The sequence below is a fragment of the Ixodes scapularis genome, unplaced genomic scaffold (assembly GCF_016920785.2).
Source record: "Ixodes scapularis isolate PalLabHiFi unplaced genomic scaffold, ASM1692078v2 PGA_scaffold13__105_contigs__length_92229423, whole genome shotgun sequence".
NCBI lineage: Eukaryota > Metazoa > Arthropoda > Arachnida > Ixodida > Ixodidae > Ixodes > Ixodes scapularis.
The window spans coordinates 82045284-82059709 of record NW_024609839.1 but is presented as its reverse complement, the minus strand read 5'-3'; the positions used below and the strand labels follow the sequence as shown (position 1 = coordinate 82059709).

At 49.9% G+C, this 14426-nt stretch overlaps 1 protein-coding gene across 1 annotated transcript in view; it reads left to right on the top strand.

Annotated features, from left to right (window-relative positions):
• LOC8038837 (carbonic anhydrase-related protein 10) overlaps window positions 1-14426 on the top strand; it is a 97348-nt gene that overhangs the window by 23438 nt on the left and 59484 nt on the right. Inside the window, exon 2 of the mRNA XM_029984383.3 lies at window positions 7296-7343. Within this exon, the coding sequence (XP_029840243.1) occupies window positions 7296-7343 (48 nt within the window). The remainder of the gene's footprint in view (window positions 1-7295; window positions 7344-14426) is intronic.

The following is a 14426-nucleotide window of genomic DNA, read 5'->3' as shown; positions in this document are numbered from 1 at the left end:
ACTACTTAATAAACATTTTGTTTGCAGACAATTTTAAATTTTCGCCTGGAAGTCGGACAGCACTGTTCGCAAGTCGAACTTCGTCGAACTTTACTAGAAGTTTCGAAGGTTCGCCGAACCAGTCGAAACCTCAGGTTCGACAGGAGTTCGCAATCTTCCCACTCGTAGCGTCTGTTGCGGTCCATTCCAAAGTGAAAGGGAGCGCAAAACGATTGGGATCGTGGCTCGGGGGTTTGGACTCCGCGCCGCAAAACAAAAATAGAGCGTGCGCCGCGCAACAACTGTTCTTCCGCCCGAGCTCTTGGCGTCTCAAAAATCCCCTTTTTGCGCTGATGTCCTTTGGCACAATGATGCTGTCCCGTTTTTCACGTTGGAGATTGTTTTCTTGCAGGAATTTTTGGTACTTTTCTTGTTGTTGTTTACGCGAATGTCTAAATAAACGAATAAGGCCGCGGTATTCTTGCCTGAGTAAGCCAATTTTTACTTTTCCGGTACGAAGCGCGTGGTCTTTATTTCAGGGAACCTATTTTTCTATATGGGAATGCGTGTCTGTAAATAAATCTTTTCCTCTCTATTTTTTTCTTTTCATCTATTTTGGATACCAGCGATGGAGGTTCAGGCCGCGCGACTCGGAGATTTGTCGTCCTGCGTTTTGAAAATGTTTCATTTGGAAAGTGCCACCGTATATCCTCAAAATAGGGACCTTTTAGTATATCGTTTCGATAGCTCCGATAACGATACCCGGTAACGATACCCGATAACGATTCGATGCTTGTGCAAAGGTGCAGGCATCGCATCGTTATCGGGTGTCGTTATCGACTCAAAACTTCTTAATGAATACCTATTAGTTATCGAAACACTAAAAAAGCATTACGTGTGGGGTAGAAAGACTTAAGCCCGGTTCAGACAGTTGCGTTTGACTGCGTTGCGGCTGCGAGAAACCAGGACATCCCTGCTGCTTTTATCGCATGCCAAGATGATTCCTTGAATTGGATTGCACGCTTCATACGAAGCACAGATGTGCCGGTGACTCGCTTTCGGTTCTCGACGCAACGCAGTCAAACGCACTCAAACGCAAGTGTCTGAACCGGCCTTAACTTAGGTTGGAATCCGAATAAAACCGAACATATCCATAGGGAGTTTCGGTCCGATCTCCATGAGCATCGTAGCGACGTTCGGTCGCGTCTCACAACTCCGTGATGAGTACGCTAAAGACCCCAGGCTAGTAGTTGTACTACACTGGCTACATTTATCGTCTGCAGCGTAAACCAGCTACACCTCAAAGGCAAAAAGAATTTCGCAAATGCGACATTGTAGTATCGGGTAGCGTAATCGGGATTATCGGGACGATTTACCAATACTCCCCAATGGTGAACTCGTGCACTCCGGTATAACGTAGAGTTCCGCGGCGCCTCTATTCGCCAAGTTTAGTCACGTGAGGTGCAAAGCATCCAGGGCGTGCAGGAAAGCCGGCGCTACGGCCACCCGCCGAGGCTGAATGCGCAACTCTGCTACCGTAGGTACCTATATACAGGAACTCTAGTATAATGCTCATGTCAATTGTACTGCCTCTCATGAGTGTAACATGAAACGCCTTTTTGTTGTTTCGTTTTTGTTTTTTTCGTGTTTTTTTTTTCCTTTCTGCTAATAAATTGCTTTGTTTCGCGCGCTCGTCGCTTGGAGGAGCAAAGAAAATATTATACTGTTAGCAATACGAACGTAATAGGATTTTAATCCTGATGAAGGCTTTCCATAGTAATTTCACTTTAAGCTATAGTTAAAAAAAAGAACACTTCATTAGCTTCGCTTATTTTAATTTGGGTAAGTGCACGATGGTGTATATAGAACACCCGCAAGCAGACAGTGAAACAAATAGAATATACACAATGTTTCAAAGTTCGGCAATGACGAGGTATTCACAAAAAAAAAAAAAAAAAAGAGCCACGGATACAAACAAGACGCGAGAAAACAACAAGTTGGCTACACAAGCCGCTCGCAAGAGCAGGTACGACGCTTGTAGCAGCAGTACATACCCTTTGAACTTTCGAATATACAACCTGTTCGCGAGCGTGCGCCGCGCGCTCGTGAACTTATACATGTCAGGGGCAGACTGCCGCAGTGTACTTCTGCTTAGGGTGGTGACACTCTTTGTAGTACTTAATTGATGACGACAACAGCACCCGTTCGTCTAGAAAGTACAAAGAAATTACCGGAAACAAAATGCGGCCTCAGCCCGGTCAGAAGTTCGTGCCAGAAGAAAAACAAACAAACAAAAAAAAAAACTCTTCTATCTGCTTAAAAAAAAAAGTTTGAAAAAACAATTTATTAGATGTCATTCATCACCATACGGAAAACGTACACGAAGGCACCTTAGTCACAGTTTGCAGGTCTTAGCCAGGGGTTAGGGCCAAGGGTCATTCACTCGCGGCCATCGGTGACATGCACGACCAGAAGCGTCCACACGTTAAAAAGCAACGTGGAATACCGTCAAGATTCCGGTCTTATCAGACCATAAGTGTGCGCTCGCTCTTAGCACGCGCCGTGAATGGCGTCCGGTAAATTCCTGCTATTGCAAGAAAAAAATTGAACATTACAAAATGAAACAAAATAGAAAAAGGGAGAACAAAAAAATCGAAAAGGGACCGCCTGAGTTGTTGACATTCCTCGGGATCCGTCTTTACGGCCGTGCGATCGACAGGGCTGCTGACGCGATGGCCGACAAACAGCCCGGCGCTGATTAAAGCCTCGGACGAACGCGCGGTGCAAGGCTGCGCGCTCGGCGAGCCAGGGCCGATTTATGGCGTCGCCCGGATTCAACCCCGGACTCGTAAAGCAGCGCAGAACGGAGCCCGTGACTGTTTCTACGGCCGCTACATAAACAAGAAGTGGGGAGGGAGACATTGGCTTCTGCAAATACCACCTCGAACACGGGGGCTAGGCCTATCCCCAAACTTCATCGCAAGTGGATGCACGCACGCCTCCCCAGCTTGCGTCAGCGTCGCCGGCAACGCGTCCCGCAGCGTCTCACTACCCAGCGCGACACTAGCAGACGGCGACGCCAAGATGGACGCGTCTGCCGCTTTGCGGCGACGCGTCCGTTGTGTTTGTGGCGTCGCCGTCTGCCAGCGCGACGCTAGCAGACGGTGACGCCATGACGGACGCGTCGGCCACCTTGCGACGAAGCTTGAGCATGTTGACCGCTAGGGGCGGGTCGGAGATCGACCAACGATGACGTCACGCTCGGGCCTCGTCTCCTAGGTGGTATTGTTTGTGAGCTCCAAGCAAACAAGAAAAACATTGTTAAGGTGCGGTTCGGACTTCGTGTCCCTCCCGTCCCCCCCCCCCCCCCCCCCCCCCCCCCCCCCGGAAACGAATAACATATATCCGTTCTAAATCACCGGGTGTCTTCACAGAAAAACAAAACAAAAAAGAGCGGCATTTCGGGTTACTTAATGTTATTTGTTAAACACGTTTGTTTAGATAAAAAAAAAAAAAATGTGCGCGTAACATTGTCAAGAACACAAGAGAGGGGAGGGGAGAGGAAGGGGAAGGGGGGAAACAGGTATAGTTATTAACTGCTTAAAATGGTCAAGGCGTGGCGATGTCCGCGTAATTTTACCATCAAAGCATAGCGAAGGAGCTTGCGGCATCAGCCGACAGCAATACCGAAGAACGATGCGCAAAGCAAGAAACGAGAGCAAGAGACGCTTGTCTGTCACCTTTCTTCAGTTTCTTCTAATTTATCTTCAAGTTCCCTTCTCAGTTTTTTTTTTTTTTTTTTTTTCACGAAATGAGAACATTGCGATTTGTAAGCGACGTCCCGGGTTCCTTAAAGTGACCATGGCAGACCGGACATGGAACCCGATCCGAATAGCGAACGGGTAACGTCATGTACTTGGAGCTACATTTACGTTTCACCCAAGTCAGAGCGCGGTCAAAAGAGCCAACCGAGCGGTGAGAAAGGCGTGTGACGTCACGGATGCATCAACAAATGCCGCAATGTCCGCAGCCACATGCCCGCGAGGCGCGTTTGTTCCCTGCACGACGGTCACATGTTGGTCGCACACAAACTTTCCGCAAAGCTGTTTCGAAGCATACATATGCGGGAAGATGCCGTGCTTCGAACATTCCCCGAGGCATACCCCAGATGTTTCGTCATCATGTCGGCAGAGAACGCCGTGTATTTTGTATGACAGTGTGACTGAGTGGCAGTCAATGTATACCCACAGGGATATTTATTATCCAGTTTTTAGAAGGACGTTGTCATATCACGCGACTGACTAAACAAAACGCGGCTGTTTGTTTCTTCTTTTGGGCAAAAATTGCTCGATTGCCGCTATCATTTGACTTCGCCTCTACCCAAAACCGAAGCGACGGCAATAGACACCACTCGGCGTCGGGTCCGTTCTTCGAAGAAACCAATCCTGCAAAACTCGAAGGGGAAAAAAAAAAAAAAAAAAAAGAAAGAATCTCGGGCATCCAGATTCCGGGGAGGAGATGGTTCGCCCGTTCGGCGGGTTTGAACTGCAGGTCCGAGACGCACAGAGGAATGAGGAGGGGGGAGGGGGAGCGTGACTCGCGGGTGACACGTTCTGCTGCGTCAGCGTGCGTGTCCGGCGACAGGTCCCCCGAGGACGCGTTGCCATGACCACGTGAGGGAGAGGGACGGGAGAGCAGCCCTGACGGACGGGACACCTCTTCTCCACGTGGGTTCACACGAGGAGAGTCCCGAAGCTGGAGGCGGAGAGTTTGAGGGAGGAGAGATCAATGTAAAGAAAGAGAGAGAGAGAGAGAGACGCTTGACGAGTTGTCGGATCTAAGGTTCTCCTAGTCGGATCGGGTTCAAAGAGCTGTCGAATTGCTTCCGGATTGAGCCCCCTCAGGCCCCCCTCCCACTTTTTTTTTCTTTTCTTCGAAAGTGTCTCGTCGTCTGTCGGTGAACTAAAAGCAGTGTTGGAGGAAACGTTGGAGGAAACACGCGGAACGTGTTTTATGAGTCGTTTTTTATGAGAAAATCGTCATGAACGAGCGTCGTGCGCGAGCGGCACGCTGGGAGCGCTAGACAATCCCAAAATGCCAAATTTAGCGGCGAAATTCGCGTTCTGACGACGTCTCGTGACGTAAACACCAATCCAGTTTTCCCGCTAAATTTAACGGGCTCAATCGACGTCACGTGACCTGATGCCACGTGACCAATAAAGTATTACAGCTTCTACGCCGAATTCGGTGGAGAAACTAGGGAGTTTTTGTAAATCAATTTCGCCGTCCCGCAAGGCCCTCCGAAACTCGACGATAGCGGGAACTCCACAGTCAAGGCTACCGGCGCGCAGGCGCAGTGGCAACTTCTTCATTGCGGAACGCTTAGCGGAGGAAGCAACGCTGTTTACGAAAACTCCCTACTGACGTCCCATGACCTAAACACCAATCCAGTTTTTCGGCTAAATCTAGCGGGGAAAAGCGACGTCACGCGGAAAATAAAATTATTCGGTTTCTTCACTATATTTAACCTGGGAAAAGAACTAAATTGCTTCCGGTTTGTGCGCGGCACATTGGGTGGTCCCCGGTCTATGTCAACATGATCAAGCCTGTGTCATTAGAAGTGACGCAGTAATGTACGCGTTAGGTGTCTTCTTAATGACTAACCGGTAATTATTTTCGTTGCATTTTTCTGTGTACCGTCCATTAAATTACGTTACTTGTTACTTTAGAATAATGTTTTGTTCGTTTTAGCGGAAAAAACAAACAAATTGTGTACTGTGTAACGTGAGGAATTGCACGCTAGAGCTAAATTTAGCACTTGCATTAGCGCGTGCTTGGCAAGAGTGTTTTGGGATAGCGCTTCTCCGTCGCGACGGCAAAATACTAAGCATCTGGCGCTCCCAACGCCACCAAGGTAAAGTAACAACTTATATTTCACACACGAGATTCTGTTACTCAAGAAAAAAATAGTTTTTTTTTCCGTTGTTCAGAGTAACATTTTAGATTAGCTTACTTGTGAGAATGCGAGGTAAGCGGTCGACCGACCGGTTCCGCTTGCATCGCCTCGGCAAGAGAGGTCTCGTGTACTGATCCTTCGCGACACCGCACCTTTGCCGAGAAATGCTCGCGCGTCGCAAGCAGCAAGTGTCCGGCGATCGTTGCTTACCTCGCTGGGTCTTCCAAACTGTTCGTGACGCGCACCACCCTAGGAGTGCCTTGTCGTCCTGCGTTGGAAAGCGCAGTCGCGAGGATCCCGCCGACGTCGTGCTCACAACGCCGCCAAAGCGGCCGCAGTCGCGGTCCTGAGAGCCGCCATTTTTTAACTGTGCTATTCTTGACTTTAGCCGACTTCACATCACGAATCCTTCTTGGAGCGGCGCACAGACTCTTTATGTACGCACGTAATTTCCAAAAAAAAAATAGCGTACGCTAAGATAGCGTGCGCAAAGGCGCAAACCGCAGTTCGCGTTCGACGGATGCGCAGTCATGAAGACGCTATTCTTTGCATACGCACTTTTTTTTTTTTTGCGTACGCTGCTTTAAAACGCCCTATTAAATTGAATTCTGTAAACTTGGCCGAAAAGGGGAAATATTACGTTTTCCGCGGCATCATTCTTCCAACCCGGTCAGAAAAAAACAAAAAAAAAACATTGTACAAATTTGATTTTGAAATAAAATAAACGCCGCGAAATCACTTCGTAAAAGTTTAATCGTTGTCCATGCAAGTTCGTATCTACGGCTTAGCGCTGCCAGATGATACTGAAATCGGAAGTAACGCAAACGTTACGGTCATTAGATTTTGAAAGCAACGGTAAAGGTATTTCGTTGCACTTGTCGGACAGTAACGAATCCCAGTAACGCGTTCATTTTCGACGAACTAACGAGCTAAAACTGCGTCGTAACTTATAGTCGGTAACGGGCACGGTGAGTCCTCGGCCGCACGTTTTGACTTCAGTCGTCGACAGAGCCACTCGGCACACTTCCGCGTTTCGCAAACGCCAAAAACGACGCCCATAACTAATCGTCTTCGTACAACCAAATGGGGAAGGTGGCAGACGATGGAAATCAATATGGCGGAACGCGGCTTAGTGTAAGAGAAAAGGGGGTTCGTCAAACCGCTCTATGAGGGCAGAAAGCAAGGGAGAAGGAGAGACGAGACATCCGGCAGAATTAGACCGGGCAACTCGAACGTGCTCAAGGACACGCTCTGCCGTTCTCTGTAAACATACTGCCATGATCATACTAGGGAAGATCTAAGATAGCTAGGCATGTTTTTTTGTTTTGTTTTCTCTGAAAAGCGCAATTGTCTTTTGCAGGAGTTCTTGCCAACTGGGACGACTGGTGGACCTACGAGGGAATATCTGGTGAGTACACGGCGGCATAACTAGCTCGGGACGTGGGCAGTTCCGAGCATCTACATGGTGATTCAAGGAGGCCCCAGGCTCTTGAAATCGACCGCAAAATTCGGGTTCTTAACCTATCGCGCTACGACTTTGTGCAGCGTTGCCCACAGATGGTGCATTTTTTCTTTTTGTAAAATTTGCAAAAGAGCGAGCTTACCCGAGGAAAAAGTAAAGAAAGAAAAAGGCTTAGCTCCTATGGAAACGCAGCGACGCCACCGGTCTTCAAACAACACGGCGCCGTTTCGCACGGGAGACAAGAGATGGCGCAACGAACGCCGCCAACGAACGAGCATACGGCGTCGAGAGCCGGCGTATTTAGATCTTTTCGACTCAAAAGCGGCGCGCGTTCCGCAGGCGTCGACAGTCGCAGAAACAAAAACTGGCTCGGTAACAACAAGGAACTGCAGTTGCTTGTCTGCTAAAGACGCCGGCTCTCGGCGTCGTATGCTGGTTCGTTGGCGGCAGTTGGCGTCGCGACCGCTTGCGCCATCTCTTGTCTCCCGTGCGAAACGGCGCCGTGTTGTTTGAAGACCGGTGGCTTCGCTGCATTTTCATAGGAGCTAAGCCTCTTTCTTTCTTTACTTTTTCCTCAGGTAAGTTCGCTCTTTGCAAATTTTACAAAAAGGAAATGCACCATCCGTGGGCAACGCTGCACAAAGTCGTAGCGCGATAAGTTAAGAAACTGAATTTTGCGGTCGATTTAAAGAGCCTGGCGTCTCCTTGAATCACCCTGCATATATGATATCGCTGGTGACAGGGACGAGCAGGTTTGTTGGTTCGACAGTCAAGAGACGTTGACGATTATACCTTGACGGTCGGTACGAAAGGAGGCCCGGTAATATTCGTAACTATAATAACTCTATTGCCTCTGGCGGGATTAGAACTGAAAGAAGATCCCTCGGTCTCCAGCACGAGCATTCTTGCTTCGTTAAAGGCCGATTGACACGTTCGCGTCCGAGCGCGACCTCCTGCGTTACGACGGGTTGTGACTGAGCTTACAACCGGAGAACACTAGAGGGCCTAGATTGCAGAGCGGGTCCATCGCAAACCATCGGGAGCGTTTGCAAAGTAATGGCGGACGCTTTCTGCGGAGATTTGTCGCAAGTGCGCGTGCGCTGCGCTTTCGCGCGGCGAGAAGGAACACAGGCGGAAAGGCTAGGTGGCGCAAACTACAACTATAACTATAACCCGCCACCGCCCGTTACAAAGGGTATGCGGAACGCAAGTTCGTCTGCTTCTTTTGCATGGGCTGTGGTGACGTCGAACGCCGAGCTCTGATTGGTTCTGACTGAAGGGTAGTGGGTAGACCTCGAAGCAAGCTGCCTTAAGGCCTACCCACTATTCTTCAATCAGAGATCGGCGTTCTAACTTCACCACAACCCCTGCAAGAAGAAGCAGACGAACTTGCGCTTTGCATCTGTCTCCACGAGAGAAGCAGGCAGAGCCAGGGTCTGCACCGGACGCAGAAAGAGGGCTTGACATGCTCTCTTGGTTAACCAGGAGCCGAAAAAAATCCCCTAGCGGTAGCAGCGAGAAACATTTTTAATCGTAGATATGTAGTTTTAAGAAGCACGTAAGGGCTAACCGCTAACCGCCGAATTCAGAAACCTCACTCAAACTACACTCAAACTGAAGGGCCCCTCCACTTCCTCGAGGAAGTGGAGGGGCCCTCTAGTTTGAGTGTAGTTTGAGTGAGGTTTCTGAATTCGGCGGTAAATGTAGTAACACTTCATGGTTGAAAATAGGGTGCACGTGATGTTTCGATTATGATCACGCGATCACGCAGAAAGATGTGAGAAACGAATGTGCCACTCGAACTCTGTTTTGCTCGAACAGAGTGTGACCGCTCGGATTGCAGATTCCCGGCCCTCGGCGCCTGGAGTACGGATTACGTCGATCGCTCCGCTAGTCGCACTCTTCCACCATGATTTGGTCGGATTGCAGATTCCCGGCCCTCGGCGCCTGGAGTACGGATTACGTCGATCGCTCCGCTAGTCGCACTCTTCCACCATGATTTGGATGACTGCGATTGAAACACCACGTGGACCATATTTTCAGTCACCGCGAGTTACTCCGACGCACTTATTAATTTTGTTTCTCGCCACCACCACCAGGGTATTATTTCCGGCTTCTGGTTGGCCACATTAGCCCAATTCGAATTTGTGAAGACACCCTTTAACACGCCCAGCACGCTTTCGGCTAATGGCGTTTCCTCATTTCGATGGATAAACGGATGGGTGAACATTGCTCCATCCATCCAGGCGGAACCACTCGCAGACGACCAACGCGTTCGCTACCTCCTTGCGGCCCGTATCGCAAACGCAGCCCTAAACCACGTAACCCCGAGAGAGCGGTTGGAAATTCTGCAATGTAGGCTCTCTAAGGAGCACACTGACGGACTGGCACCATCCATCAGGCAGCACCTGATAGAGGACGGATTAAGTAGTTGGATGAAGTTTGCTTTCATCGACGGAAATGAGAGTAACGTAGGACTAGCAATGTTGACCGTGTCGGTTTAAGAACGCAACGACTCCAGTTCTTCCACCGTGTTTTTCACGGACACCATCGAACTTGTCGTTCGGGACTGATGATAGTAGATTACCTCAGTTGTGGAACTCCCGCGGAAGGGCGTACCCCCCCCCCCCCCCCCCCCCCTCACTCACTTCAGTCCGCCTCCCATCGTTCGAAGCGCCATCTATATTTTTGTTTACGAACTGCGTTTTCCATAGAGTACGGTGAAACGCCATCTAGACGCTGTGCTTGGAAACCTACGTATCCCATAGAATACACTGGAGTTACCATGGCAGCCTTGTGGCGCGTCGGATGACGGGAGGTGAGTCGTGGTGAGTGAAGGGGGCCACTGCTCGTGCATCCAGGCGTCTATGAGCAGTTCCGTAACCGAGCTAATCTAATAACGTTGGCTAGGACTACAACTCGTGACGTCACAGGGAGGCAAAAAACCCGGTCGTCACGTCACGGAAGGGAGTCATAAGAGGGCGGCATCGAAACACCTCGGGGCTCGGACTGACGACGCGTGGGAACACCCTTCAGGAGTCGATCATTTAAAACACGCAAACACTCAGAGAACCGAGAAAGCCAAAGTTTCCACCGCAGCGGCGGTTAGGTCGTGCGAGCTGTTCGGAGCGACGCGAGCCAAAGGAAAAACCTTCGAGGAGTATAGATCAGCCTCAAAGTCCCTCCTTATCGGAGAACGGGTCGTTGCCGCGTCGAGGGTTTTAACCCCACCGTTTTGTTACGAGATAAAAAGGGGATGCTCGTTACACACACACGCACAGACACGCTCAAACGCAACCATGTATCGAGCGCGTCATGCGTCCCAAAAATATGTTCCGACGATCCGCCGAACGACGCAGGTGCCCCCCTCCCCCCCCCAAACCCAGTGTTCGCAGACAAGGGCCCGTGTCGCTCGCATGAAAAATGCACGTCCCCGAAAAGAGAACAAGGGGGGGGGGGGGGGGGGGGGTCGACACCGTTGTGCCCCCCTCCTCCTTTTCATCCGGGGTCCTCCTAGCCCCAGACCATAATCCGATAATGGGGGCGGACCTAGGGTTCGGACCCCGGGGTCCCGGAATGAAAAAATGGGCGGCTCCAAATTGCAGGGCCAGCGGGACGCACCGTTGATTAAGCGGACGGAGGGTACGGTACGGTCGCCGCCGGCGCACGCCAAGGTTTGGCCCTCCTCTCCCTTTATATTTTGTGCCTCTCTCCCGCGCTGCGTCCTGCCCAAATCTTCTTCGTTCACTCCCCGAGGGATGAGAGGGTGGGAGAGAGAACACAGGGTCGGTGATAAAGTCATTCGCGTCTCCACCGACGATGGGGACTGAGAGGTTGAACGATCATCCCCGTGCCAGGCCGCAAGCAGTCGGGGTTTGCCGAGATATGGGGAACCGAAGCATTTTTACGTGAGGGAGATACCTTGGAGTGGTACTGTTATCGCGTAATCGAAATTTTTTTTTTTCTTTGCAGCATAAGTTGTATATTATCAACACGCTGTTTACAAACAAGCGCCAGCACCACCGCAGTGGCTTGCAGTCAAAGAGTTGAGTCGCTCTATAACATGAACTCCTTTCTGTAAACTATATGGTATAACATAAATACTAGGGATGTGCAGTTCGTCCATCAGCCTACCGATCTAGCGAGTAATTTATTTACCACCATCTAACATTTTAACCGATTGAATGTGAGAGAGTGGAACATGAGTGACTATCAGTATACTTCCAAAAAGCATTTCAAACGAGCTGAACTGTATTTGCTGCTCAGTCTTTTGTCGGGACATATTCCTTTCAAATTTGCATTGTGCATTGTTTTTAATGCTCTGACTGCCTACGGTAAAAAAAGGGGGGGAGTGGGCTGGGGAATCGGTAAGACACCACGCTGCTCTTTAAATGCGATTGCGGCTTATGTTTACGATTGGGCGATTGTCGCCGACACTAAACTGGCGGTCTGCAACTAACTCTGACACAGATAGCACGAGCACTCGACTCGAAGACTTTTTTGCGATATCTCTCCCAGCTGGATGTTTTTTTTTTATATTGAAACTATTAGCGTAATGGAGTGCTAAGTGGGGCAACCACTCACCCAGAAACCTTCAGTGTAGTACTTTAGCATGCACGATGAAATAAGAAAAAGAATACGGAGGTCAAGGGCGTGATAGCTGTATCGCCCACTGTACACCTCGCTGTTCCAATGAGACGAACGTAAGCCCCTGATTACGTAATACAACTTTTTTTTTTCATCATGGCGTCGAGCTAGTTTGGGTAAAAAAAGGCTGCAGATAATAATTTAGGCGCTGAAATTGTGAAGAATTGAACAGCTCGGTGTCGAATTTTACGTTCCAACGGCACTTCACTCATTCAGCACTAGTCGCAGCCGAACACTGACGCAGATCCCTTTGGTGTCCCTTCAGTGTCGTTCGATGGTTTCACGTGGGCGATAAAGAAAATCCAGCCGTAAGGCCTTGTCGTCTATAGACGTTCGCAAGTACGGCCTCTGGGAGGCGACATCTTGCTGCTAGTGTGGCGCCGCCCCGTGTGACGGCGGTGCGGAAATGTGTGCTTCCTTCCCCGGTGTGTGGATAGCGAAATCTCGGTATTCAAGAAACGTCTCCAGAAAGCTACCCGTCACCAGAGAATTTAGATCGGTTGGAGAATGGAGAGGACAATGAGTAAAACCTGCTCATTCCATAAACCAAAATGGCGACCATAAAGGGGAGGGGGGCTGGCGCTACTTTTTGAGGATCCAGTCGGCTGATGACTCAGTTTGGCTGAAAGAACCAACTCGGCTGGGCGCTCCATTTAGGCTAAGTGTTCAGTATGGCTTTTCGCTTTGGCTAAATGAACAGTTTGGCCAGAATCTCCATTTCGGCGAGATGCTTCGGGACTTTTAAACGGCAGAAAGTTTTGATTTGCAATCAAAGCATGATGCAGACAAAGTTCAGCCTCTCAAGTTAATTGCTGACATCTCAACCTACCATACCTCAGACCCTTTCATTGAATGCACGTGTGAAAGTAGTGAACCCCCAGAGGACACACCATGAATTCTCGCAAAGGGATGGCAGGCGCGCTCATCAGCCCGGACAAAAAGCAAGCCATTCTTCGGCAGCAACGAGTGTGGCACCGTTTCCTGGGTATCGCGGCAGTCCGACGTACATCCTTAGTGCCACACGGTGAAATGTTTCAACTTCACGTTGTTCTGCTGGTCCGATGTTGAGAAGTGGCAGAGTATAATGAAGGCGGGAAAGGATTAAACCTTTATATAACTGAAGGAGGGCGTGCTGTGGTGTTCCCCAGGTATGGTCGCGGAGGCACCGCAGAACTCCGAGAAGGCTGTGGCACTTGGATAGCACTTTGCGGACTTCCGGTCTCCAGGTTACCCGATCATCCACCAACAACCCACGATATCTCTGTGTCCTCACTCTCTTGACTGGCATCCCAGTCATCTTGAGTTGCAGCGCTCGTTCCGGGGTGCATCCCCTCGGACGGTAAAGCAGCGCTGCTCAATGGCATTGCAGATTGTATTGAGTGCTTCTTGGAGTTGACAACGAATCTACCTTGCCCTTCGTGTTGGGCCAGCGCACCAAAGAGCCACATCATCTGCATAGATGGATATCTGCACAAGGAACGGTCCCTGCTGGCGAAGTGAGTTTGGAAGAGTTGCCATGGCCACATTGAAAAGTAAAGGACTAAGGACACTTCACAGAGGAACGCCCTGAGTCACAGAACGTGGACTGCTGAGTGCTCCCGGGACCCTGACCCGGAGCGATCTACCAGAGAGAAATGCCTGAATATATTTGAGCATTTTCCCTTTTGCTCCGAAATGTCTGAGGCACTGGAGGATAGCATTATGCGGAGGTGTATCAAATGCCCATTTTATGTCTAAAAAGACACAGTGAAGCATGTTGCGGCGTGCTTTTGCCACTTCGAGTGCAGATGCCAAGTCGCCCATTGCGTCTGCAGTACACCTCTTCGCACGCAATCCTGACAGCTGGTGTGGCATCGCTTGTGATTTCTCTAGGTGCCATGTCAGGCGCCTCAAGACCAGGTGCTCAAGCAGTTTTCCCAGGCAGCTTGTCAGGGATACAGGTCTATAAGACGAGGAGGAGTGGCTCGCTTACCGCATGCCAAAACCGGAATTACAATTGATTCTAGCCAGGTCATAGGCAGAATGCCTGTTTTCCATATTGAGTTGGGTGCCTCTAACAGTTGAGGATGACGAGCTTGGTCTATGTTTTTCAATGCTTGATACGTGATTTCATCTGGGCCGGGTGCACTTCGGCGTTTGCAGTGTCGGAGCGCATACTGCAGTTCAAAGATGGTTAAATCGTCATCTGCTGTAGATGTCTCATACATGGAAGCGCCTATCAGCTCTTCGGGCCAAATTGAGCCTTTAGCCAAATTGGCCCTTTCGGCCAAACTGAGCTATGAACAGAATGGTTACCTTCAGCCGAACTGGGATGAGACCGGTGTGGGCACTGCCGCAACCGTCCTTACCGGCGGAAACCTCCGACGGACGTTCGACCCGAAA